This window comes from Hipposideros armiger, unplaced genomic scaffold (assembly GCF_001890085.2).
Source record: "Hipposideros armiger isolate ML-2016 unplaced genomic scaffold, ASM189008v1 scaffold_258, whole genome shotgun sequence".
Lineage (NCBI taxonomy): Eukaryota > Metazoa > Chordata > Mammalia > Chiroptera > Hipposideridae > Hipposideros > Hipposideros armiger.
In genome coordinates, this window is record NW_017731608.1 from 1,036,703 (window position 1) to 1,061,201 (window position 24,499).

General features: G+C 53.2%; 2 protein-coding genes across 4 annotated transcripts; one reads left to right on the top strand and one right to left on the bottom strand.

Moving 5' to 3' along the window:
* Positions 1 to 1,093: 1,093 nt before the first annotated feature.
* Positions 1,094 to 19,055, bottom strand: ARHGAP1 (Rho GTPase activating protein 1). 2 transcript variants are annotated; one of them, XM_019656397.1, is made up of 13 exons: positions 18,951 to 19,055; positions 15,261 to 15,429; positions 14,936 to 15,031; positions 8,930 to 9,017; positions 5,375 to 5,506; positions 4,958 to 5,044; positions 4,660 to 4,758; positions 4,226 to 4,333; positions 4,066 to 4,142; positions 3,768 to 3,845; positions 3,220 to 3,345; positions 2,942 to 3,045; positions 1,094 to 2,802 (listed from the first exon to the last, which is right to left on the bottom strand). In XM_019656397.1, exons 2-13 carry the CDS (start codon positions 15,391 to 15,393, stop codon positions 2,623 to 2,625), a joined length of 1,308 nt encoding a protein of 435 aa, XP_019511942.1. In that variant the 5' UTR covers positions 15,394 to 15,429; positions 18,951 to 19,055; the 3' UTR covers positions 1,094 to 2,622. The 2 variants fall into 2 exon arrangements, with proteins under 2 accessions (XP_019511942.1, XP_019511943.1); XM_019656398.1 differs by lacking the exons at positions 14,936 to 15,031; positions 15,261 to 15,429; positions 18,951 to 19,055 and adding an exon at positions 11,398 to 11,756.
* A 76-nt stretch (positions 19,056 to 19,131) lies between these two features.
* On the top strand, positions 19,132 to 24,499 carry ZNF408 (zinc finger protein 408). 2 transcript variants are annotated; one of them, XM_019656385.1, is made up of 5 exons: positions 19,132 to 19,490; positions 19,799 to 20,076; positions 20,804 to 20,865; positions 21,633 to 21,913; positions 22,929 to 24,499. In XM_019656385.1, exons 1-5 carry the CDS (start codon positions 19,442 to 19,444, stop codon positions 24,446 to 24,448), a joined length of 2,190 nt encoding a protein of 729 aa, XP_019511930.1. In that variant the 5' UTR covers positions 19,132 to 19,441; the 3' UTR covers positions 24,449 to 24,499. The 2 variants fall into 2 exon arrangements, with proteins under 2 accessions (XP_019511930.1, XP_019511931.1); XM_019656386.1 differs by lacking the exon at positions 19,132 to 19,490 and adding an exon at positions 21,422 to 21,517 and having other exon boundaries at positions 20,004 to 20,076; positions 20,782 to 20,865.

Below are 24,499 nucleotides of genomic sequence, written 5' to 3' on the forward strand. Positions count from 1 at the left end.
CTCCTCGTCGCCCTGGGCCATAGCCCCTCTGCTCTAAACAGTCACCCAGCTTAGAGCTGAGGAGAGCCAGTGAGGAGGCCACCAGCGCCTTCTGATCAAGCTACCTGGATGCGGGCCAGTTGTGCCGTGGGACTGGCTTCCCGGAGCTCAGTGCCCGTGTTTATTCCAACCGTCCCTACAACACTGCTGGGTCCTGCAGCTCTGCCCCGGCTTCCCCAGTTCAAGCAAACAATGAGGAAAAAACAAGAAGCCGCCCAACCGAAGCCACCATAGCCTCCTGATTGCAAGTGGCAGACAAGCAGCAAGCTGCCGGAATTTGACCTTGACAGCTGTGCCAAGTAAAATTCTGGCCCGCCCCCAGTGACAAACCACTTCTTCAATTGTAAAACATATGTAAGAAATTTTACCATCTTAACCTTTAAAGCAAAGCAAAACCTGTTCAAAAGAGGAAAGGAAAACTGAATGTTTCCTAGCCTCCCTGTGACTAGGTGGCAGGTGGGCAAGGCCAGGCACTCAGGCCGAGGGGAGTGGGGGAGGGGTGGGATGGCCAAGGAGGGGTTCAATCGCAGCTGCTCCTCAGGCTGGGACTCGCACTTCGTGCATCTGTGAAGTGATGGTCATCCTAGTTACCACAGGGCACTCACTCGGAGTTATGGACTGCAGACATTATTTCTGATCCTCAGAGAAATGAAGACACAATCTCAGAGGTGGGGCCAATTAATTATACGACTGTTACCAGTTAGAGCTGGCAGTGAGAGATGGAACTGGGATTCAAACCCTGTTGGACTCTAAAACCCATACTGTTGTCCACCGCAGTCCACTCCATTTTGGGGACAGAAGAGGCCCTGGTCATAGGATACAGCATACGGCAGCCAGGTGGAATTCTGCAGGTGCCCAAAATGGCAAGTGACTGCACTACTAAGCCTGGAAGATGGTCAGAAAGCTGGCCTCTGACCCACTCACAAGTGAACAAGATGAGGACGGGGTCAGATGGACTGGCGAGGGACTTCCTGAGGCCCCATCTGCCCTTCCGAAACCACACACTTCCCACCCAGTTCTGAACCTCCATGCCCACTTCCTTAACAGCCAGATGGGCAGTTTCCATCTCCGTTTTTATTGAAATACAAAAAGTGCAAAGGTAAAATACATGATTGGTGCCAAGGAAGTCATTAAGTGTGAATGTGAACACTTGATTCACAGTACAAGCCCTCCCCCCCACCGTCCCCCCGCAGGTACATACCAGTGGGGCAGGGGACCGGGGAAAGACCAAATAGATCCACAGGCTCCCCAGTAAATGGGGCTGTGAACAACACCTGATATACAGAGGACAGAAAGCAGAGGTCTGGGCCCAAGCTACAGACACAGGGACTGACAGAAGCAGCAGCCACACCAGTCCTAACAGGCCAGTGCCCTGGGGGGAGAGTCCAGTGAGGTCAGGGCACAGGCCCCACCCGGCTCCCAGGTGGAGCTGGGCTGCTCAGTGAGGACCTCCACAGTACAGGCACGGGCCAAGGCTTCAGGAAAGGGGGGGTCCCCAGGGTTCACCAGGAAGGAGTGTAATTCTAAAGCGCACAGCTGGAATGAGGGACAGCCATCACTGGGGTCTGTTTTCTGGGGCCCTGGGCTCCCTCGGGGAGGTTGCTGGAACTCGATGGTAGAGGCCAAGTAACTAGCAAAATCTCTGCCCAGTCCGTCCAGGAGTCCCCAGCAGGAGGAAGGAGCCACCACAGTTCCTGAGGCAGAGTCACCTCTGGCCAGAGCAGGGACCAGTGTGACTCTGCAACAGACATGTGCGCAAGAACCTTAGGCCTAGGATGGAGGCTGACTGCTTATCATGGTCCAACCAGACACTAGGGGCCTCTTGGGGGCAGGGAGTGGGGGTGTCCATGTCGAATGGATGCTGGGACTCAGCCATGTCATCCAAGCTGCCAGTCCTGGAAGAACCAGGAGGTTAGAACACCCTGGGGCAGTACCACTTGGGAAAGGCTGACCAGGACGTGTGCAAGAGGAGGAGGCAGAACCAGGAGGCAGACCAGCCTGTCATTCCTTAGCTGTGGAAATACCCAAGGCTGAGCCCACGGAGGGGAGGACAGGAGCAGGGTGCTGGCAACCAGGCCTTCATCCAGCCAGGAAGGAGTCTCCGCAGGGCAGGCCTAGGGCAGCTCAGCCCTTCCCTTTCACTCCCCAGCAACCAGGAGGCGGCGGACCGGCCCCAGCTATTATACCAGCCCATCTGGCAGTGATTTTGGCACCTGCAGTTGCCAGGGAAAGAGGCAGGAGAAAGCAGGACAGGGATTGCTGGGGCCAGTCCTCCCGCTGGAAGAGCCAAGGCCAGCTCTGCAGAGCCCCACAGGAACCAGGGATCCAAGGAGGCAGTGAGAATATAAGGCGAAGAAAAACGTCTCATGGTAACAGCGAGGCCTCCAGGCCGCTGAGCTGGGCTGGACAGAAGGGGCGGAGAAGCTGCCCAGTTGGCTGGCTCCTGCTTCCGTGTCCCAGGGCCTCAGGAGCCCTTCCAGGGCAGGAGCCCTGGGCTCCTATAAGGCTGACGCCAGGAGGAAGAGTCCAAACGGGGGCTATCAGAGAAGGGGGCTGGTGGGGCCGGGGCCGGGCTCAGAGCCCCTAGGAGTCAGGGCTAGGGAACAACTCCCCTTGATGATCCAGGAGGAACTTGGTGAAGGTGTTGATGGGATTAATGGCCTTGAGAGTGATGGCAGCATCTTTGGCCCACAGCAGATTAGGGCCGAAGACGACAGCCAGGTTAGTGTTGGTCATCTTGTTCTGGTCACAGTGGGCAGACACCTGTGGAGGGGCATCGGGGGACTGCAGCAGGCTGCCACAAACCCTGCCTCCCACGCCCGGCCACCAGCTGCCCCGGATCAAGGGGCCGTGGCTCCTCCCTCCTCCAGGTGAGCAGCAGAGGCTGAGGCCGAGGTCTCACCTGCACCAGGAAGGCAGTGAGGAAACGAAGCACCTGGTAGTTCTCCTGAGGCAGCGTCTGGAGGACCTGCAGCGTCACCTCCACTCTCTGGCTCTCATCGATGTCTATGAGGAATGGGGGCCCAGGTTACGGGGGCCCAGGACTGCGCTGGTTCAGGAAGCCCTAGCACGAGGCCAGAGGGGAGACCCCAACCAGACTTTCCTCGGAGGAGAGGCCAAACCCGCCCGCCCAGACCCAGCAGAAGCAGCGTGGAGCTGGGGAGGGAACAGGGCACTCACTGAGGAAGCCCACAACGTGGGGGTAGAGGTCAAAGGTGAGCAGGGGCTCTGGAAGCTCCCGGAGGAAGGTCTTGAGGATGACCGCTGGCAGGTGCGTGTCGTACTGGTTGAAGTCCACAGGCAGCCCTGGAGGTGGGGGTGGGTGAAGGACAGAGAGGAGCTGGGGCCGGCCTGGGGGCCAGCAGCCCATCTGGAGGCCAAGCTGGCCCCACTGCCTGTCTTCCCCTCTTCCTCTGTGACAAGGGGATGCAGGTTCAGGCCATCTGGGTGGAATGGGACCCCCGGAGCACATACTACAGTTAGTCCGTGTCTTCAAATGAACCTGAGCCCAGGACCCAGGAGCCTGACTGACGACAGAGCAGGCCTGGGACAGCCAGGCAGGAGTGAGACCCAGGTAATTACACCAAATGCCACAGAAACCTCTGACGGGAACAGAATCTGGGACCCTTGTTTACAGGGCAGCAAAAGGCAGAGAAGCCCCCTAACAGCCACACACGTCCCCCCCCACACACACACACGTGGGCCTGGGCACATCCCCGACCACTCACCCATGTTGTACTTGTGCTGCACTTCCCGTACAATTTGGGTGTTGGCGGACCTCCGGAAAAGCCCCTCGGTGGTGAGAGCTAGGAAGCAGTGGGGCCAGGTGAGTCTCAGCTCGGGGAAGTGTGTAGACTCCCCTACCCACTCTCTGCCCTGGGGCTCCAGTCAGGGTCAGTGCAGGAGCTGGCACAGCTGGGACCTCTTTCAGCCCTGCCTGCGTGCCAGCTTCTGGAGGGGGCTGGGGTCTGGCTGAAGGACGGGCGGGTCCAGGAGGCACTGTGGCAGGTGGGCCCTGGCACTCACCCTGGGCCTGCAGGTAGGCGATGGTCTCGCGGAGCACTAGTGGAATGGGCTCCTGCTCTGGGTTCTTCTCCTGGAGGCTGTGGAAACAAGGGCAGTGAGCGGGGTCTGCGGCCCTTCCCGGTCTCCAGGCACCAGGCCTGCCCACTGTTCGCATACTCACTGCTGTAGTGAGACCCCAAACTGCTGGTTGGGCAGAGGCGGCCGTGGTGGCATGGGCTTGGGGGCTGTTGCAGGGCTCTTCTGAGTGGACTTCAGGAAGTCGTCATACCTGGAGGGACAGGTGGGAGGGTCAGGCCCTCTGCCGACCCGTTTGCCAGGCACTTCCTGTGCCATTTTACACAGGCTGCATCATGCAATCCTGCTTTACACGAGAAAGCGAAGACTTTAAAGAGTCAGTCACACCACTTTTAAGTGACAGAAATGCAATTTGAACTCTCTCTGACCCCACTGCTGTCTCTTGATCATTACATTTGCTTCTTCTGTTTATCCTGGGGTTCGCCTTACCTGGCACATCCCCCCCCCGCCCCACAAACATGATACACATGCACTCAGGTGCCATCCAATGGGCACCCACAGCTGCTGCCCTGGCCTCACCTAAGCACTTGGTGAGGGATCCCCAGTTGCTCCAGCTTCACATGCTCGCTCAGCTCACTCAGGTAATTCACATAGAAGATCTTCTGCCCAAACTTGAAGCTGCCGACAGAGGACAGGGTCTGGGTCACGGGGCGCACCTGCTCAGCAGGCCGCCACGGTCCCCTCGGCAGCGCACCAGAGCAGACAGAGGCCTGACCCCAAACGCTCTGTGCCTGGATGCTCGGCCGCCTCAGGCTGTCTGCGTCAGAGTTCAAGGGGGAGCCTGGGGAGACCACCGCCCCACCCTTGGCCTGCACACCTAATGATGGGCTTGAAGAGGATGAGCAGGGTCTTGATGAACATGGTGGGGTGCACGATGTACAGGGCCTTGATGTTCTTCTTGTACCTGTGGGGGAGAGCGGGAGCTCAGGAGAGGCCGAGAGATAGCTGGGTTCTCCACGTGCACTTTCTCACTTGATGACTCACGGCAAGCCTGCGAGGTGAGTGCCACTGATGCCCCATTTCACAGATGAGGAAACGGGGTCTCAGAGATGTTAAGTAACATGAACGGTCACAGAGCAAGTAAGCAGAGAAACTGGAACTTAAGTCCAGGCCATCCCAACTGCAGATTGCTTGCGCTTACCCAGGTTGGGGCAACCTGCCTCCCCCAGGAATGGAATAAGCTCCTGTCTGAGCAAAGGGCAGCCCAGCCACCTGCCCCCAGGCCCCAACCCACTTGCGGTCAAACTCCCGGTAGGCATCCCGGAGCCAGCTGAGGGACGGCTTGTTGTCGCTGGTCAGGCCATGGTGCAGGTAGAGCAGCGTGTAGTCGCTCTCCACGTACTGGTCCAGCGTGTGCTTCAGGTACCTTCAGGAGACAGAGCTGCTCAGGCCTACCCTGTGCACAAGTGGGGCCCCATGAACACAGAACCCAGGGCCCCCAGCAATCTCCTGCTTATCTCACACATACCCCCCACAGAGCCCTGCCCTGCATTGTCTATCCCCGCTGGCTGCATAATCAGTTGCCATGTTGTTGGGGGTGGGGGGCTGGGCTGGGCAGAGAAGCAATAATAATAACAACAGCTCTCAGTTCTGAATGCTAGAAGTCAGGTGACCAGGACCCTAACTGCAGCCTTCTCACATACCTGCAGGAAAAATGAGAAGAACATTTCCCTCACAGGATTGCCCTGAGTCAATAACAATGATGAGAGTCACCATTTATCAATATTGAGCTTTTAGTGTCTGCCAGCCAAGCACTTTGCACATATTATCTCATGCCTTCCTCCTAACAACTGAGGCTGATATTATCCCCTTCTTACAAGTGAGGGCAATGAAGCTCAGAGAGGTCAAGTGCTTATTCAAGGTCACACAGCTTGTGGTGGAGCCTGGAGGTGAACTGTCTAACTCCAAAGCTCATGTTCTTGACCATAGCACAGCTCTGCTTTTTTTTTTTTTTTACAGCTCTGCTTTTTATACTCAAATTCCCAGCACAGGCTATGAAACACTGTGCCCCTGAGAGGGGATGATGGCGGCCAGAGGGTCCCTCCAACTGGCCCAGTCACTGGGCTTTTCGTAGACCAAAGACCCACATCTCAGGTTCCCTGTGTTCACAACACGATACCTACCACTCCAAAAGCAACACATACATAGTGCTGAGCCCACCTGAGGTGGAGAGGAATGAAGGAAATGAACAGAGTTCCAGAAAGGGAGAGGAGTCCAGTGGAATGCCCTCTTTCTGGTTGGTCAGCCCCAGGCCTCAGCAGGATCACCACTGGAGGCTGGGAGGCTGAGGGATTCCAAGAGAGGCAGGAAAGGAAGGAAGGAGCCGGGGGCCTGAGCCAACCTAGAGAGGGTAACTTAATGGTCCATAATGCTGGGCTAGGCAGCCCGGGGCATGTACGGTGTCTTGGGCTGGATTAGTATTGTGATTCTGATCACTACACAGTAATTTACTACACAGTAAATCACTACACAGTCATTTACCCCTTCTACACATTGAGCGCTTTGCAGTTTGCAAAGATCTGTCACATAAAGATATGGCATTAAAAAAATAAAATAAAATAAAAAATAAAGATAGGCATTTTTACAACTATAAAATAGCAATAATTTTAGTGAAAATATATTCATCCTTTGATGGATGTTAGACCTTTAAGAACGCAATAAAGTGATGCCTATCAGAAGCTATAAAATGTTCCTACTCTTTGACCCTGAAACTATGTCCTGGGATTTATCCTAAGGAAATAATCAGAGATGAACAAACATTTTTGTACAAGGCTGTTCACTGCAGCCTGTTTTATAATGGAAAAAAAAAAAAGAGCAGCCAGCTAACTGTCCAACAACAGGGAACTGGTTAAGTAAATCACAGGACATCTATAAATAGACTACCTCAGAGGATGCTTCTACAGACAGAACCAATCTGTGACGTTAGATGTCAGAACAGTGGAAACCCTTGGGGTAGTGACTGCAAGAGCAAATGGAGGTTTATGGGTGTGGCTGACATGGGTGGGTTTGGTTTGTGAAAATTCAGCAAGTAGTATACATAATTTGTTCACTTTTCTATATACATATATGTCAATAAAAGTTTTCAAAGGATATCTTTAAAGAATATTTAATGCTTAAAAGAGAAAAACATGTAAGATACAAAGCTGACTCTACAGCTCTATGTTAGAGAAAAAATAGGAAGCTAAATATTACTAAATATTACTAAATACACTAAAATATTAACAGTGTTTTGCTGTCTGGGCGATGGGTTTATGGGAAATTTAAAAAATATATATAGTTGTCTATATATTTTCTTTTTTACAGCTACCTACATTTTAAGAAATTCTTGAAATCTGTAACACAAATGTACACAAAGGCATTTCACATATATTATCTTACCTAATGCCCACAACAACCATGTGAGGTGGGCACAATGCTTTTTTTTTTATAGGGCTCAAAAGAGACCTGACCCCAAGTACACAGCTAGTAAGAGGCAGAGATGAAGTTTAAGTAGTCTTCTGAATCCAAGTGTCAGGCACTTTGTTTCAACCCCCAGAGCCGAGTGGTCAGCTGGGAAAGCCAAGCTGGAGATGATCTGACTGCAAACAGGAGGACGGCACGGATCTATCCTGGTGGCGCCTCCCTGCGACCAGCCAGGCGAGGTTGGGGAGGTCCATCCGGGAAGGGATGGACGGCAGGACAGATGGCCGAGGGCTTCTTGAAGTCAGAGGAAGCCCCAGAGTGGGAGCCGCCTCACTTGTCAGGCTCTCTACCGAAAACTAGGTGCTTTCCATCCCCCTCCTCTGACTTCCTCCTACTCAGACTATTATCTGGCCAGGAGTCTGTCACCTGCCTTGTCAAATATGATCAAACCAGAGGGAAGGGCTTGTGACTCAGCCACCCCCAGGCTGAGCTCCTGGCCTGTTCTTGGCTGGGCCACATGGTAGGCCTAGACAAGGGCTCTGCCTGCTTGTCTGAGGAGCGGTGGGGGGAGGGTACAGGAGGCCAGAGAGAAAGAAGTCATGCCGGCTGGAGAGCCCCGGGTCTGGCCCTGGCTCACCGGAGCCACAGAGGCTCCGCCCTCAGGCCCTTCTCCTTCTGCTGCTGCACCCCAGGCCTGTCCCTGATCCCTCAGCACGCCCTAGCACACACAACCATTCAAGAGCCCAAAGAGCTGGTCTGGGCGGTGCAGACATTTTCAGTTTCAGGGAGTGCTTTCACTGGTCAGGAGAGACGCGCAGGACAGTAACTACACTCACTGAGGGGCACCAGGGGGCAGGCAGTCACGGCTCTGCCTCCATGGCGGTCCCCACGTTCTGCGGGCCCAGGGCTGTTCTGGGGCTCAGCGTTTGTCAAACTCCAACTTGCATCAGGAGATTTCTAGACTAACCAGAGCGGTTATATGTATTTAACAGAATCTCGGTAAGTACCGACGTCACTGGCGCCAAATTTGGCACAAAATAAGAGAACACTAATTATCCATATAAATGATGAATGACTGCAACCACATCAGACACCGTATCATTATAATAATCAGCCCCCACATTTGGACGGTGTTTTACTTTTCAAAGCATTTTCACATGCAGTATCTCACACCTTGCCAAGGTCTGGTTTCCAGGACTAGCCCGAGGTCTGACTCCTAGCCCAGGACTGACTCCCCCAAATGTAAATAGCTCCCTCAGTAGAAAAGGGGGGGCACTGAGGGAGGTGGCCTGGTACCGTCACGCAGGGAGGGACAGTAAGGAAAACGGCATCAGGCCAAACTGGGGACCTGAGCACAGGTCCCACCACCTGCCCCGTGGGTACTCACCCCAGGAGCTTGCTGTGGTCCAGCTGGTGGCTCGGGGGCATTCGGCAGGCGCTAAACACAATGATCTTCCGCCCATACTTGTCATCTCCTAGGTGTGGAGAAAGATGGAGCATGGTGGGTTAAAGATGAACCGAGAGAAGTAGGCTGAGGAGAAGTAGCCTGGAGACCTGTACCATTTAGTGCAGAGGCCAGAGCAACCTGTGCAGATATGCCTCTGGGCAGATGCCTACACTCAAGGGGGCGTCGCTGAAAAAAGAGGGAGAGGTTGCTTTCAGGGCTACTGAGCTGGGGTATAAAGAAATAACATGACTTTAAAAAATAAAAAAAAATCACGCCTGGTGGGAACAACCCAAATATCTATCAATGGATGAATGGATAAAGAAAAGGTGGCACATCCAGGCAATGGAGTATCATTGATTGCTTAGCTGTAAAAGGAATGAAGAACTGACACATGCTACATTGTGAATTAACCTTGAAACCATGATGCTAAGTGAAAGGAGCCAGTCACAAAGGGCTACATGCTGTAGGATTCCATTTACATGAGCTATCTAGAATAGGTACATCCACAGGGACAGAAAGCAAATGAGCAGTTGCCAGAGCGTGGGAGGGGCAAGGCAGAGACTAACTGCTGGCGAGTATGGGGTTTACATGGGTCTGGATGAAACTCGGGAACTGCAGAGATACACAACACTGTGACTACTAAATACCACCAAATCGTACACTTACGAATGGTTAAGTTTATGTTACGTAAGTCTCACCTCAGTTAAAAAAAAGTCACACCCTCCAAAGCAACTGTTGTCTTGCCAAACAGTCACCTTAAATTCCAGAAGCAGCTGCTCTGGGCAACGTGTATTTGGAAACCCTCTCGTAGCTACCTTTGCAGCAAGTCCGAGGCCACTGAGGAAATCGGCCTGAGTACATAACAGTCACATCTCAGTTTTGAACACTGACAACGCTTTCTGATTTTATTATTGAGCACACTTGACTCTAACTTCTGGACATTTCTAAAAGTCATATCCTTGCCCATTAAGGATATTATCAAGAACATGAAGTTGAGAGAAGTCTGTAATGCTGCGGGAAAATGCTCATTTGGATGTAATCTCTCAGGGATGTTTGTCCAAAACTAGTCACAATTTGATGTTCTGACCATCAGACTCTGTCATGAAGCCATGAAGCGGGGGAGCTCCTGAGACATATGCTATTTCCCTGCACAGTGAGATGTTCTTCCAGGGTCAGCAGGGATCAGGGACCACAAGCAAAGCTGAATGGGGACAAGACCTGGTCCCCACTCCTCCGTGTCCCAGGGACCTTCCCTTTATCTCTACTCTCACGCCTCTCCAGAGACACCAAACCATACTTGCCTAATCCCAATTACTTCAGAGGAGCATAAAAAGACCACTACACAACCCATGAAAGGAGTGAGTCTGCCCACCATCTACCGCTGGGGACTAAGGATCCCCCAGGCCGTGCTGAACGTCTTCCCCATATTTAAATAAGCCATGACCTTGATGATCCTTTCTGGTCAGTGACTTTACCCAGCAGTTAGTGCTTTTCCAAGGCTCTCTCTTCTCCGGCTGGGGCCAGTTTCAACCGAGAGGCTGAAGGAGGCTTCTGGAATGTGGGCCAGGTGGCTCCAGTCCCTGCTGGCTGCGTTTCTGGGACTGGCTCACAGGATTCTCCAGGTTGAACCCACCTCCCTGCAGGCTCACATCGCGCACACTTCTAACACAGAAGTGCCTGCAGCCCTGCCTAAGTCAGGCCGCTTTGAGTCTGCTGTTTCTCATGCCGAAAAGACCTTTCTCTAGACCAGTGGTTATCAACCTTCCTAATGCCGCGATCCCTTAATAGTTCCTCATGTTGTGGTGACCCCCAACCATAAAATTAGTTTCGTTGCTACTCTATAACTGTAATTTTGCTACTATTATGAATCGTCATGTAAATATCTTTTTATTTTCCGATGGTCTTAGGCAACCCCTGTGAAAGGGTCGTTCGACCCCCAAAGGGGTCGCGACCCACAGGTTGAGAACCGCTGCTCTAGACAATTCTGCTCCCCTCCTCCAGCTAAATCCTTTGAGTCCTGAAGACTCATCCCAGGCGTATCTCCGTCCAGGAGCCTGTGTCCTCTCCTCCTTCTCCCAGACAAGTCAGCTGTCTCTTTTCATGGCTCCAAGCATGAACCATCACCCACCTGTCCTGTGTAACTGTTTATGTGCCTGTCTCCTCTATTGGCTTGTGAGCAGCTAGATGACAAGGACCTGTCTCATCACCTTTGAATCTCTCACGCTAGTCCAGAGCCCAGCACGTGGCAGGTGTTCAGTATATGTCGGTAGCGTGCACACAGTCATCAGCCAGCATTACACGGTATGCACGGTTCTATTTCTGAGTTAGTTCACAATAAATATCTAGGTCACAAAGCTGCTGCAGACAGTGAGTTTCCCAAAGCCTGGGGCAGGTTTCTCCGGACTTACCAGCAGAGATCCTTCTGTAAGCCTGTCTGAGGGGGAGAAGGTGCAGCTTCATCCAGCAGCAGATCTAGCTTGAAGAGCCGGGTGCCACCTGCTCTCTTTCATACTCTAGCCTAGATCCTGGTGTGCTGGGCTCTTTCCTGGCCAGCTGGGTGGGGCGAAGGGCTTTGGGGTCTACTCTAATTCATTTCCTTTGGGCTCAGACAGGGGGCCAGGGCAAAGGGTAAGTTAGATTGGCCAGCTCAGCCTCATGTACAATCTGGAGGTTCAGAACCCCTGGGCCTCCTACCACGAGTCTGTGAGGGGGGAGACACCATCAGCCTACTCCCCTCTAAGCAGAGGAAATGCCCAGTGTGTAGGGATGTGGGGGGAAATGCCAGGAGCCTGGGGAATTCCGAAAGATTCTTTCCTTGCCTACCCCCCAACAGTAAGGCAGCCCTCATTGGCTGGCGGATTTGAGGAGTTAGCCAGGGCAGAAAGGCTGAACTTACATGGCTTTGGAATTTAAAGAGCTAGTAACTGGTTAAGCAAGTCATGAGGGAGAGAGGGCAGAAGGGCCAGAGCCCGTGCTCCGTCTCTCAGCTGGCCCCAGCACCTTGAAAGCAGGGAACTTTAGGTTCTCAACCAGGGCTCCACCAACGGGCATCCACCAACGCCATGATGTTATATGCAAAATATCACAAGCACGTGCATGTGTTTTCTAGGGGAAGAGGTCCAAAACTTTCGCATTCTCAAAGAGGAGTCTGACCAGTTTTAAGAACCACTTCCTTGAAGGAAGGAATGCGTATTTTTCCTCACTGAATCCTCACTGCTGACTACAGGGCTCGTTCCAGAGTAGGTATTTTATAAACGCATGTTGAATGAAGTCAGGATAGGGGGGCAAAAGGGAGAGTAGTGAGGGGCTGGATGGCAAGACCCCTGGACTGGCGAGGAACGAGATGCAGGCAACTCGAGGGTCTAGCCCCTGCCCTCCCCTCCCTGAAGCGGAGTCCCAGTGCCCAAGTTCTTGGATGACTCAGGCATTTGCCAGCAGACAGGGCGACTGCTGGCACAAGAACACAGTAAAAAGACCCAGAAGTCCCCTCCTGATCTCAGAGCACAGACTTCTGCCCTGGAGATTGAAGGGACAGAAGGAGCTGGTGACACTGGTGTCCCCAGAGCACTGGGGGAGAGGGCTCAACGAGGAAGAGGCACAGTGTTGGTGAGAAGCACCAGGAAAAGACCAGCCGCCTGCACACGAAGCCTCTGCATTCCCCGGATGCCGATCAGGGACTCTCCCAGGGTGGCCTGGGTGTTAATCAGCAACAGCACAGCTCCTCCAGCAGGCATTCTGGGAACTGCCAGGCCAGCCGCCCGCCCAGCCCACAACCCGCAGAGCAGGCCAAGGAGATGGGAGGTGGGGGCTGAGCAACATGCTGGAGCCGGCTCACACATTCGTTAAATTGTTAAATTGTCAGGAATATTGCAAGCCAGTTGACATCATTGAAATCTGCCACGGTAGAAATTGCAAATGCTGCAAATAATAGCCTTTTTTTTTTTTCTTTTCCTTTCAGGAGGATCATGTTTACCAGCACACCACAGGGAAGAACCCACTTGGACTGAGTCAAATGTGACAGTGGAGCATGACAGCCACTGCGTTAGCAAGACAGAGAGAGGCTGCAGAGGAGTTGGGGACATAACCCCATTCCAACATGGGCTCTTTCTCTGGTTTCTAATGCCAGGAAACTGGCATGGTCTCATCAAACAAGTCTCACTCACTCTAGCGGTGCCAATCCAAACTCCTGTCAGCAGTCAGAAAGGCACACACATGGGGACAACCCCACCAGAGGGACCGTGAGCCTGCAGCACTCAGCTCAGCCTGAGGAGCCAGCATGCAGGCCAGGCCATTGCTCAGAGCCAGCCAGCCCCTTCCCCACCCCCATGAACAAGGCCCCTTCCTCCCCAAAGCTCCTTTCCCTTTGGCTGTGGATGTATCCCCACACAGCCCCCACCCTGTCAAACTCCCATAATTCTTTGCTATTTCTTGCTCCCAGGCACCGCCCACTGCCAGCTCCCTAGAGTGGGGCTGCAATTAAGCCAGCCCCCTCTGGCATCCACCTGATCCACAGCCCAGAGGCCACAGCCCAAGAGGCTAAGCAGAGAGAGCCAGGAACACACCTACCTGGCTGGGCCCCCTCAGGCTCATCACACCCTGGAGAAACAGAAACATGTTGCAGCTCTGCTTACAGGGGGAAAAGGGTCACCTATGGAAAGTAGGGCGAGCCTGCCCTGTTCTGCCTTGTGATCTGGCCCATAGGCCAGGAGGACATCTGGATAGAGACTCCTTCACATCGGAGAGCCACCACTGCCTGATAAGGTCCATCCCTGGTAGTGAGGAGAGCAAGCTCTGACCCTTCAGAACTTCTGTGCCCAGGTTAGGACCAGATCAGGAAAGAACTCCCAGCCTTGCTTCTGTAGGGGTGAGAGAAGCCCCGGCCCAGACCAGGGCAGGCTCCAGGAACACAAATGTCACGGAAACACCTTTGACATTAGGGACAACCCTCTGACCGGACCTTCTGTCCGGAAGGACAGCTGGAGCCCCCCTGCTGCTTCGCTATGGCCAGATGCCTCCAGGACCCCCTCAGCCAGCACCACACAGGGCTCCAGGGGCCATGCGTTCCCTGGCTCCCCTCCCCCACACCAGTGCCTCAGAGCCCGGCCATGCTGTCACCCTTCCTTACAGCTGCCTAGCCTCACTAGCAAGGACAGAAAACCATTAGGGAAAAGACAAAGGATCTTGCAATTCATTTCCTCTTCTCACAGTGGGACCCTAAGGGCAGAGATCAGGTCAGCAATAAGCTAACTCCCCCGCTGCTTCTGGAGTCTTCTGGGTCCTACATTATGAACAGGAGGGTGGAACTGCACTGAGGCCCAGACCCTAGAAGGCTCCTCACTTGTTCTCAGGGGGGAGCACATCTGCCAGGAACTTGGTGCTATGGGGTCATGTGGCCCCTGGCTTCCAGACTTCCGTGGAGGCAGGTTGCCCAGGAGGGACTGGCATTTCCCTGCTCTCCAGTAACTGATGTGTTAGAAAAGCTGACATGAAGGCAAAGGGAAGAGGGGTAAAATGACCACTTACTTATTCAGCGCCAACTATGTTATGGCTCTGGGCTAGGCCCTGGCATACATTCACTTATATAATCCTTTCAGCAGCCCCATCAGGAAGAAATGAGTTCAGAGAGCAGAGCTGGAAATCAAACCCAGGGCTTTCTGACTTCAAAGCCACTAGGCCACCATGCCTCCCACACACCATCCGCCAATGGAGACAATGGGGTCACACAGGTCAGGATGCAGTTGCAGGTGAACAGACCAAGCGGCCACCACAATCAAGTCTGTGAGTTTAAAGAATGTACACATGCTCAAGAACCCCAGGGTCAGGGGGCAGACCACAGAGTGGGCACCACCCCTCCCCGACGTCCCTTCCCCTATGGCACAGGGGCTGGCTTCCTTAAGCCCAGAGTGCAGACCATGAGGAAAAAGGTACAATACTAGGTGTGCTCACCTGCCACTTCCACAATCTGGTGCCGGGCGATGTCGTAATAAGGGTCATCCCACTTCAGGTGTGTGGCAGGTTCTGGGGAGCTGCTTTTGGAGTCATCTGAGGAACATGGCAAAGTCAGGGGATAATCTTGGGGGCTGGCACAGTATTCTCCCTGAGACATGTGCTCTTTGCTCCCCCCCCCCCGCCCCAGTAAGGCCTGTATTCCCAGCCCCACCCTGGGTCTGGTCAGTTTGCCCCCATCCTGCCTTCTTGGAGTCTCCCTTCAGTAGGAAGGGGTTTTCCCCTTTAAGGGGCCCGTGGCTGCTTGAGATCCAGTGATGCCCACCTGACTTGGGAAATTCGGGCATTTCATCCGAGGGCCAGTTCTTCTCATCAATGGAGGCTAGCTTCAGCTGGTTCAGAGCCTGGCTGCTGTCATCCAAGGTCAGGTCATCCTGCAGCTCTGAAAGCGGGTCCATGGTCAAGCCTGTCTCCCACAGAACCTAAAGAGAAACCTGGGGGGAGGGGGGGACAGGTCAGTGTCACCGATAACTGCTGCAGCAAGCCTCCTGCCCCGCCCCCGGCCTTTCTTCTCCCAAGCTCTCCTGTCCCTGTTCCTCAATACTTCTCAATCTTGCCAAGAATTCCATGTAGCCCCTGGTTCTCCTGGCGCCACAAGTTTCTGGCATACTGCCAGAAAAGGCAGCTGAGGCAGAGGATGGCACAGCTCAGCAGCGCTTGCCTTCAGGTCCTCCAGCTGGACAGGGAAGAGCTGTGCCAGGCCCTGTACTGCCCACCCCCGAGCTGGTCCACGCCACTCTCCTCAGGGGTCAGAGAGCACAGAAGCTTTCCAGGCCCCAGCAGCTATGAAGTAGAGATGTTGCAAGAATCTAAGGAGCGTGGGGATACTCCAAACCCCATGTCTGAAAAAGGTCAGCTGTGGCCTGGGGAAGAGGAGGCGGTCAGAGACCACAGGGTCCCAAAGGGCCCCGCTGAATTTGCCCCAGGCTAGGAACCAAGAGCGGAGGATGGAATCTGCCTGCCAATCATAGCAGACAGTCTGCAGGCTCCTGGGGGCTCCCAAGCCCACCCTAATCTGCGGGGAGCTCCTGACGCTAACTTCAAGGTGGCAAAGGTCAACAGGTCACCCTAAGGATTGGAGGGCACAGATGGGAAAGGGAGAAGTTTATGACATCATCAGAGTGCCGAGATACAGGCGGTGAAAAACAAAACAGCAGCTACAGCAGGCAGGGAGATGGAAGAGCAGAAACCGGGTTTGCCCAGGTCTGGGGTGGGGCCATGAGGATGTGGCTGCATGCAGCCTGGAGGCAGCACCTTCTGCTGCAGCCCTAACCGGAAGCAAATCCCTCTCCTATCACCACAAGGGTGAGGGAGGGGAGTTTCAATTCGACCCACTCGGTCCAACCCAGAGAACAAACAGGCTGTTCCAAGCTCGCTGCATTCCTGGAGTCCAAAAAATGACATATATGGTCAGAGAACCAGCAGGGTAGATAAGAAGTGCAGAGAAGACGCAGGCACAGAGAGGGAGAAGAGGGGGAAACTGCCAGCGGTGATCCAGACCCTGAACACCTATGAGGTGATGTGACAACCTCCTGCACATGTCACAGCAGAGGACTCTGGATGATAAACTGGCTCCCTGTGCCTAGCAACAACCATCTTGTTACCAAGGCAACCACACTGAGTCAGTGGCAAAAGCAGTTTCAAACTCCTAAGCCAAAGCTGAGCAACCAAACAGCCAAAAAAAAAAAACAAAAAACTTTTTCCTCTTCTTCCCCTCTGGCCTTATCTACTACCCTTATTCACTACCACTGCTTACCACCAAAATATAAGTAGTCCCTTCCCACGAACACAGAGAATGATGACCTTCTCCTATTTGGGAATTTATTTCTCTCATTGAGTGCTGCTGTGTGCCTCACCCCAGCTCCCCCATTCCCCTTCAACCCTCCAAGGCAGGTGACCCTCAGTCCTGAGGAATCCTGCCTGGTTCATCTACATGCTCCTCCCACATTCAACCAGGAAGCTGTGAGGGCTTCCCCCAAACGGCCCCCAGCTGGGTAACAGGGACAGAATTCAAAGTAACTCTCCAGGCCTGAGCCTGCCCTCTATCCCTTCTTTCTGTCACAGCCCTGGCACCAAGTGCTCCTTCAGCCTTGCCCACAGCTATCCCAGAGAAGCCTTTCTGCGTACAGTGGGTGCCTGATACAATGAAAAAGGCATGGGATGAGGTATATGGAGAACTGGATTATAGTCCTAAACCAATGCGTTGCAAAGATGCTGAGCAGTACTTTTCCTATCTGGGCCTAAATTTCCTCATCTATAGAAGTGTAAGGCTCCTCCCAGAAATATAATTCTCCAGTGTTATAAAATACTTGTGCTGAAGTGAACAACAGGATTAGAAAGAGCAGCTGGGAGGTGAAGTATGTATGACGGAAGGAGAGGGTCACCCTCTAAAAGGGAGCCGAACTTGAACTCCACCTCTTTTCCAGTAACTCCTCTATTTTGTCAGTTCTTCCAGAACTGACCCCTCCTTCCCTCCATAACCTCTTCTTCCAGCATAACTAATCACAGTTGTTCCCACGTCCCAGCCAGACTGGCCTATTTCACCATCCTCCAACCCACAGCTGTTCCCCACTATGAGCCTGAAAGCTTAGCTTTCCCACTCAGTGGGAGGGTGAGGGAAGCTAGTGCAGGGAAATTCTAACATAAAGTGGTGGAAATGAAGTATCCTGGCTGCCTAAGACTCCACTTACGTGCAAGCACTGCTCCACTCTGCAAAATACTCCTAACTTAGAGAATAATTTTTCCCTTCTCAGCAGGTAAAAATCTACTTTTACAAAAATCTTTGAGACTCACTCGAGGCAGTTTTCACACAGAGGTTTAAGCTTTGAAAAGTCTGGACCTCTGAAATTCTGATGAGATTTGTGTGTTTTTTTCCCTAAGAAAAATCAGCGCTTGCATGAAATCTTGCATGGAACTTTAAGGGGCTGACAGGCCCTCTGAGAATCCCTGTTTAAGAACCCCTGACCTATTCAGAATTACATCTGACACATGTAGGTGTTCAATCATTTGTTGAATGACTAAATGAATTAATTCATCTCCTAAGTGAGGACGGGAACCAACATTTGTTGAGGGCTGTATAGCACCATGAATTGGACACAAATTATCTTTTAACTTCACCAATGTTATCTTTTAAAATTATCTTTTAACACCAATGAGGCATGTACTACTAAGCCCATTTTACAGTTTGAGGAACAGAAAAATCAGCAAATTGCTTAGAATCATAGGGCAGAGTCAAGATTTTAATCCACGTCCGTCTAAGGTGGTCTCTTTGTGCAGCTCAATCCCTCAATACTTCTCTGACCGTCATTTATGCTATTCTCAAGGTTCAGAGAGGTTTTATAAAAGGGCAAAATAAAGTCTCTCGCCTAGTCTCCTCTGAGAATAGCCGAGATGACACATTGAAATCGCATTCTCTGGCGCTGGGTTCACCCTCCTAGGTGGAGCTTCAGAACTGTGAAGACGCAAATCTCACAATACAACAGCAAGACTTTCAACCACAATCACGTGTGCATATAGCTTAATGGTTTACAAAATCCGGGTTGGTGCAATTATCCCATTTCACAAATTAAGCAATAGAGATGAAAGCGTGCCCTAATAGGCGGCAGAGTGGAACACTTTCCCCAAATTTCTTGTTCTTAGCGCTTCGCCAGATTGGACCAGGGAAGACTTTCCCTTCCCATGGACTTGCTCGATGACAGAGATCTGACCTGGACTCTGCCTTGGGAAGGGCAGGAGGAAGGCAGAGAAGGAAGCGAAGTCCTCTCACCGCGGGCCCGGGAGTGGGGCAGAGACCCCGCTGCAAGAAAGCCAGGCTCCAGGCCCCATTCTACTCCTCCTCCCTTTCTCTGATCCACTCGGATCCTCCCCATCCGGACCCCATCCTTTCAGATGACCTGGCCTGTCCCTTCCCTTCTCCCACCACCACCCAGGGAGAGCCCCGCGCCCTGCAGCTCACCGTGGTCCGGCGCTGCTCCCTCTGCCACGCCTGTCAAAGCTCGGCAAACATCCGGCTCCGCTGTAGAATGGGCACCGCCCCCTCCCTCTCGCCTCTCTCCCCAACCACTTCCGTCACACCTCCAACCCACTTCCGACCCCCTGCCCGGTCCAAACATGGCTTTTCCTGGAGTCCCGCCCACTTCCTGTACGTGCCCGCCTATGGGAAAGGTAGCAGAACTGTCCGACTCGTTCCTCCCAACAGGAGGCGGCTGGAATAATTGGTTCCTCCTTCTCCGAGTGCCTGGTGGCTCTCCGGAATCCTAAACTCGTATTGTTCTCTGACAAAGCTTTGCTTCACTAGTACTGCCAAACTCCCGGTCCTGTGCACCAATGAGGTCTGACTCTTACACGATTCTTTCCAGAGAGGAAATTTGGAAGTCAATGACTGTTTCCGGGGGGAGCAGCGAAGGCGATGCTCACTTCCGGCGGAGGGAGGCTGTCTGACCCGGGATGGAGGAGGCGGAGGAGCTGCTCTTGGAGAGGGAGAGACTGCAGGTCGGTGAGTGCTCTCCGATGTCTCCGACCCTCCACCCTGGCCTAGATACACCTGACATTCTCTGGTCGACTTTCTCCCCCACAACCCTTGTCCTCCCGAGCCCCAGAGCCGCCTCTGTTGCCCTCAGTCGCTGGGGGCTTCCCCAGAGCCCTCGAATCCGCGCAAACCTTTCAGGGGCTTCCTGAGAACCCTTAACGTTACCTCAGACTGCTAAGGCCTGGCTGGACCTGCAGTTTCCTCCTGTGCCTCCCCCAAACCCCACCCCACGACTTCTTGGGCCACCCCCTCACTGCCTTCCTATTTTCCTGCAGCCCCTGGGCCGCGCCTGAACCCGGGCTCAGGATGGAGCCCTTCCGGAGAAGGCTGTGCTCAGGGCCTCAAAGACTTCCCACCCTGGCCGACCCGAGCCGTCCACGCTCTAAAGAGCCTCCCCCGGGGTTTGGCCCTCGGTCCTTCACTGGCCGAGGAACAGCGCTTGGGGGTCTGGTGTGTCGGGGAGCCTCTGCAGCCGGGACTCCTCTGGGGGCCGCTGGAAGACGAGTCTGTCTCGGAACGGAAGGGCGAGGGAGTGAAACCACGGCAAGAGAAGGTATTGAGGGATAGCGTATCTCTTCTACGTCACTGAAAATTTGGAAGCAGTTCAAAAGTCTCTGGACCCTCTCCAGTTTGTTAGAAGCAGGGTATTTTAGGAGCTAGGAGATGGTTTTGACCCTTCTCTCCAGAACTGTCTCTTCCCCTCACTTGCAATAGTTAAGGAATCGAGGTGCAAAAACTTGTTATAAGCTGGTTCATATAGTGCCATCGGTGACAAAAGTCAGGAGCAAAGATTTTGGAATTAAATAGCCATGGGATCATGCCCCAGCCTTAGTACCTAGCTAGTTAAATGGCATGCCTCATTTAACTTACGTAAAATAAAGGAATGGCTGATTCCTTTATTTTAATCATCCAAGATTATTTGGAGCAATAGATGAAATAGCACAGGTAGGCGGCGTAATTGCATAAGAAGTATTACAAAAAAGAGTTGATGTTCCTCTTACTGCTTTTTCTGTTTGGTACTCATTGGAAGGTAGTAATGAGTTCAGCTCAGTAATTCTCCACACCCTTGGGAGGGAGGTGAAGGGACACTCGTTTTGGTCTTTACTGAATGAAAAATCAGACATCACAGTCCTGTAGAGGCAGAACCAGAGACCGTTAATCTTCCGGGGGCTTCATCTTAGATCTGCCTCAGGAGAGGTTACATCTGTTTTGTTTTTGTTTTTCCCCCCACTCTGGCCCCTCAAACACATGGGAGAAGGACTTTTATTGGTTTATTTCAGGACGTGTCACTAGGCCCATGGGGAGACGTGTGTGCTTGTGAGCAGAGTTCAGGCTGGACCAGGTAAGTTACAGGAGAGTATGTACCGTGTTTCCCCAAAAATAAGACCTACCGTATTTGCCGGCGTATAAGACGACCCCCTAACATTTCCACTCAAAATACAGAGTTTGTTATATGGTCGGCTGTGTGCGATTTTGCGAGTGTGGTAAAATCGCATAACAGCAAAATCGCATAACAGCCGAGCATACACCCAGCAGCGCTGCTGATGCCTGAACGGTATGTGGAATGAAGTGGGTGGGCATCGGGAGGCCACTATGGCACGGGGCAAGCACTATGGGCAGTCTATCTGAAGTGTACCTGGCGTATAAGATGACCCCCCACTTGGAGGCATATTTTTCAGGGCCAAAAAATCGTCTTATATGCCGGCAAATACGGTAACCATAAAATAAGCCCTAGCATGATTTTTCAGGATGCTCGTAATATAAGCCCTACCCTAAACATAAGCGCCAGTTAAGATAGTCAGCCATACATGACTGTTTGAATAAATGTTGATTTTTGTACATGAATAAATGTAGATTGTTGGAGCACAAATTAATATAAGACCCGGTTTTATTTTCAGGGAAACACGGTAGTAAAGTTGCTCCTTTTAGGCTGTCTGTTGTGGCATGGGATAGAACCAGAGCCGACTGTATTTCCCACCCAGTGATCTTATGCAGTGAGTTTTCCAAAGGCATGGGGTCCTTTAGGACTTAGACTGACCAAGAGCTGGGGCTTTCAGGGAGGACCCCTGGAAGAGGGTCTCCTGAGGTAGCTCGTGCTCTGCTTTGCAGTTTGGTGCAGCGGGGCAGGCTGCAGGGTGAGGGGAACGTGGCCCCAGTATGGATCAGCGAGAGGCTCCACCTGCAGGTGGACCGGGTCGTGCTGCCAGGCTTTGAACTTCTACTGTGGCCCCGGTCTCCCTCTGAGGGCCTCAGCCCCACCCCACCCAGGCTAGAAGAAGAGACAGCCATGGCTGTGGCGACAGAAGTGGAACCTGCTGTACAACAGGAAGTGGCCTCTGTACAACAGGAAGTGGCCTCTCCTGAGGAGGATGCAGCAGAATCTTGCACAGGTATGTGTCAGATAAATGCCGGCTTCCCATATTATCACCCAAGACAACTCGTTGATAAGACAAAGCAGAGCATACAGCTCAAGAAGTTAAGGACGAACACGACAAAGTCTTGGTAGCTTTTATTTTATTTATTTATTTTTTTTTAGCTCAGCCATCCTGCTACCTGTTGGCAGCTCGGCGGCTGCTCAGCTCGGGCTGGACTCGAACCGTTGTTGCTCAGAGCTCAAACTCTTGAGCGAGCTCTTAACCAACTGAGCCACTCGGCCGGCCCCTTGGTAGCTTTTCTGAGTGGGAAGGGCAAAGCCAGCCTGAGTATTTATTGACATTTTGAAGTCTGATATAAAGTGGATCTTTCAGTGTGTGGGATGGGGGTTGGGCTTGATTTGGATTGGTTAAGGATCGTAACATAATTTAGGATTTGTGGACACAGAAAGGCTAGAATTTCCAGGCAAGAGGTTCAGAGTCTTGAGGAATAAACTACCATTTGATGCTTTCTATTGAAGAGTCATGAGTCTTTTCCTTGGAATGAACATTGTAGATATTCGCAACTTTTGTCTTCCTGAATAAGTTTCCTAGAATAGTAAGGTCATGTTGATAAAGACAGCAAGCTGTGTATAAGGTTTCCAGTTTCTTATATTTCTTCTATCTGGGGTGGGGATAGAGATTCCTTTATTTTCAGATGAGCTAAGGTGAGGAGGTGATGGTCTCATCTCATCCTAAGTGCTTGTCTTCAGAGGGAGAACAAGGGAACTCTGGGATGGCCTTACTCTAGTGATTATCCACATGTCTGGGGCACTGTGGTTCCCAGGGGTACTCCCCCAGGAGGCACCTGAGACTGGACGGGAGGATAAACAGCAAGGTGGCTCACACTCCAGGGAAAAGATGGGTGTCCTTGCTCCCGCTGAAGGTCAGGGGCTGAGTAGAAGACACACATTTCAGTAATTTCCTGGTGACACCACTGTCACCATCTGCTACGAATCTCTACTAACCCCATCACTCCACTCTTGCCTTCCAGATCCTGGTCACCAGTCATCCCCCAACACCCAGGCAGAGAGCATGGTGAGCTCTGAACTTAAGCCCCAAACCCAGGATCAACTTTCCAAGGAGAGCCAACCACTTGGTCTATTGACTCAGGATGACAGCATGGACAAGGAGGACCTTCCCCAGACACAGATGCCACCTGAACCTCAGAGCAGCTCCACAACCCAGCGGGGCCTGGAGCACAGTGAGGCCACTTCCTCACCTTCTGCCGGGGGCACCCAGTTGCACGCTTATCTGGTCAAGAAGTTACATAGCCCCCATAATCAGCGCCCACCCAGAGCAAAGACCTCAGAACCCGGGGCACAGCAGGCCGGAGAGCAGCACCCCAGCCTCTCTGCACACTTGCGGAGCCCTCCTGGCCCGGTGGGAAGCTCCCTGAAACAGGGACGACGGTACCGGTGTGGGGAGTGTGGCAAGGCGTTCCTGCAGCTGTGCCACCTGAAGAAGCATGCATTCGTGCACACGGGCCACAAGCCCTTCCTTTGCACTGAGTGTGGCAAGAGCTACAGCTCAGAGGAGAGCTTCAAAGCTCACATGCTGGGCCACCGCGGGGTGAGACCCTTCCCCTGTCCACAATGCGACAAGGCCTATGGCACCCGGCGAGACCTCAAAGAGCACCAGGTGGTACATTCAGGTGCCCGACCCTTTGCTTGTGATCAGTGTGGCAAGGCCTTCGCCCGCCGGCCCTCCCTGCGGCTGCATCGCAAGACCCACCAGGTGCCAGCTGCCCCCGCCCCATGCCCATGCCCCGTGTGTGGGCGGCCCCTGGCCAACCAGGGCTCCCTGCGGAACCACATGCGGCTCCACACAGGGGAAAAGCCCTTCCTGTGCCCACACTGTGGCCGAGCGTTCCGCCAGCGGGGCAACCTACGCGGGCACCTGCGGCTGCACACAGGGGAGCGCCCTTACCGCTGCCCGCACTGTGCTGACGCCTTCCCCCAGCTGCCTGAGCTGAGGCGCCATCTCATCTCCCACACTGGAGAGGCCCACTTGTGCCCCATATGTGGGAAGGCCCTCCGAGACCCACATACACTGCGTGCTCATGAGCGCCTACACTCGGGGGAGAGGCCCTTCCCGTGTCCCGAGTGTGGCCGCGCTTACACACTGGCTACCAAGCTGAGGCGTCACCTCAAGTCCCACCTGGCTGACAAGCCTTACCGCTGCCCTACCTGTGGCATGGGCTACACCCTCCCTCAAAGCCTCAAGCGGCACCAGCTCAGTCACCAGCCTGGGGTGCCCCCTAGCCTACCCTGCACGCCTCCTGCTTCTGAGCCCACTGTGGTGCTACTGCAGACTGAGCCGGAACTGCTGGACACAGGCAGCAAACAGGACGTGTCCCCAGCCCAAGACGTCTTTGAGGTCACCATTTCCGAGAGCCAGAAGTGCTTTGTGGTGCCGGAAGGGCCCAGCCCCACCCCCAGCCTGGTACTCATCCACAAGGACCTGGGCTTCAGCACCTGGGCAGAAGTGGTGGAGGTGGAGACGGGCACCTGACACCCTCACCTGTCCCCAGCCGAGCTCTGTATAAAGATTAGTGTTTTTCTA

Excerpts from the sequence above, each read along its gene's own strand:
- ARHGAP1 (XM_019656397.1), bottom strand. The coding sequence starts at position 15,393 with ATGGACCCGCTTTCAGAGCTGCAGGATGACCTGACCTTGGATGACAGC. Across the intron at positions 3,046-3,219 it reads CCACGTTGTGGGCTTCCTCA|ACATCGATGAGAGCCAGAGA; the intron begins GTGAGTGCCCTG and ends CATTCCTCATAG. Across the intron at positions 2,803-2,941 it reads TCACTGCCTTCCTGGTGCAG|GTGTCTGCCCACTGTGACCA; the intron begins GTGAGACCTCGG and ends GCCCCTCCACAG.
- ZNF408 (XM_019656385.1), top strand. The coding sequence starts at position 19,442 with ATGGAGGAGGCGGAGGAGCTGCTCTTGGAGAGGGAGAGACTGCAGGTC. Across the intron at positions 19,491-19,798 it reads GAGGGAGAGACTGCAGGTCG|CCCCTGGGCCGCGCCTGAAC; the intron begins GTGAGTGCTCTC and ends ATTTTCCTGCAG. Across the intron at positions 20,866-21,632 it reads CAGAGTTCAGGCTGGACCAG|TTTGGTGCAGCGGGGCAGGC; the intron begins GTAAGTTACAGG and ends TCTGCTTTGCAG.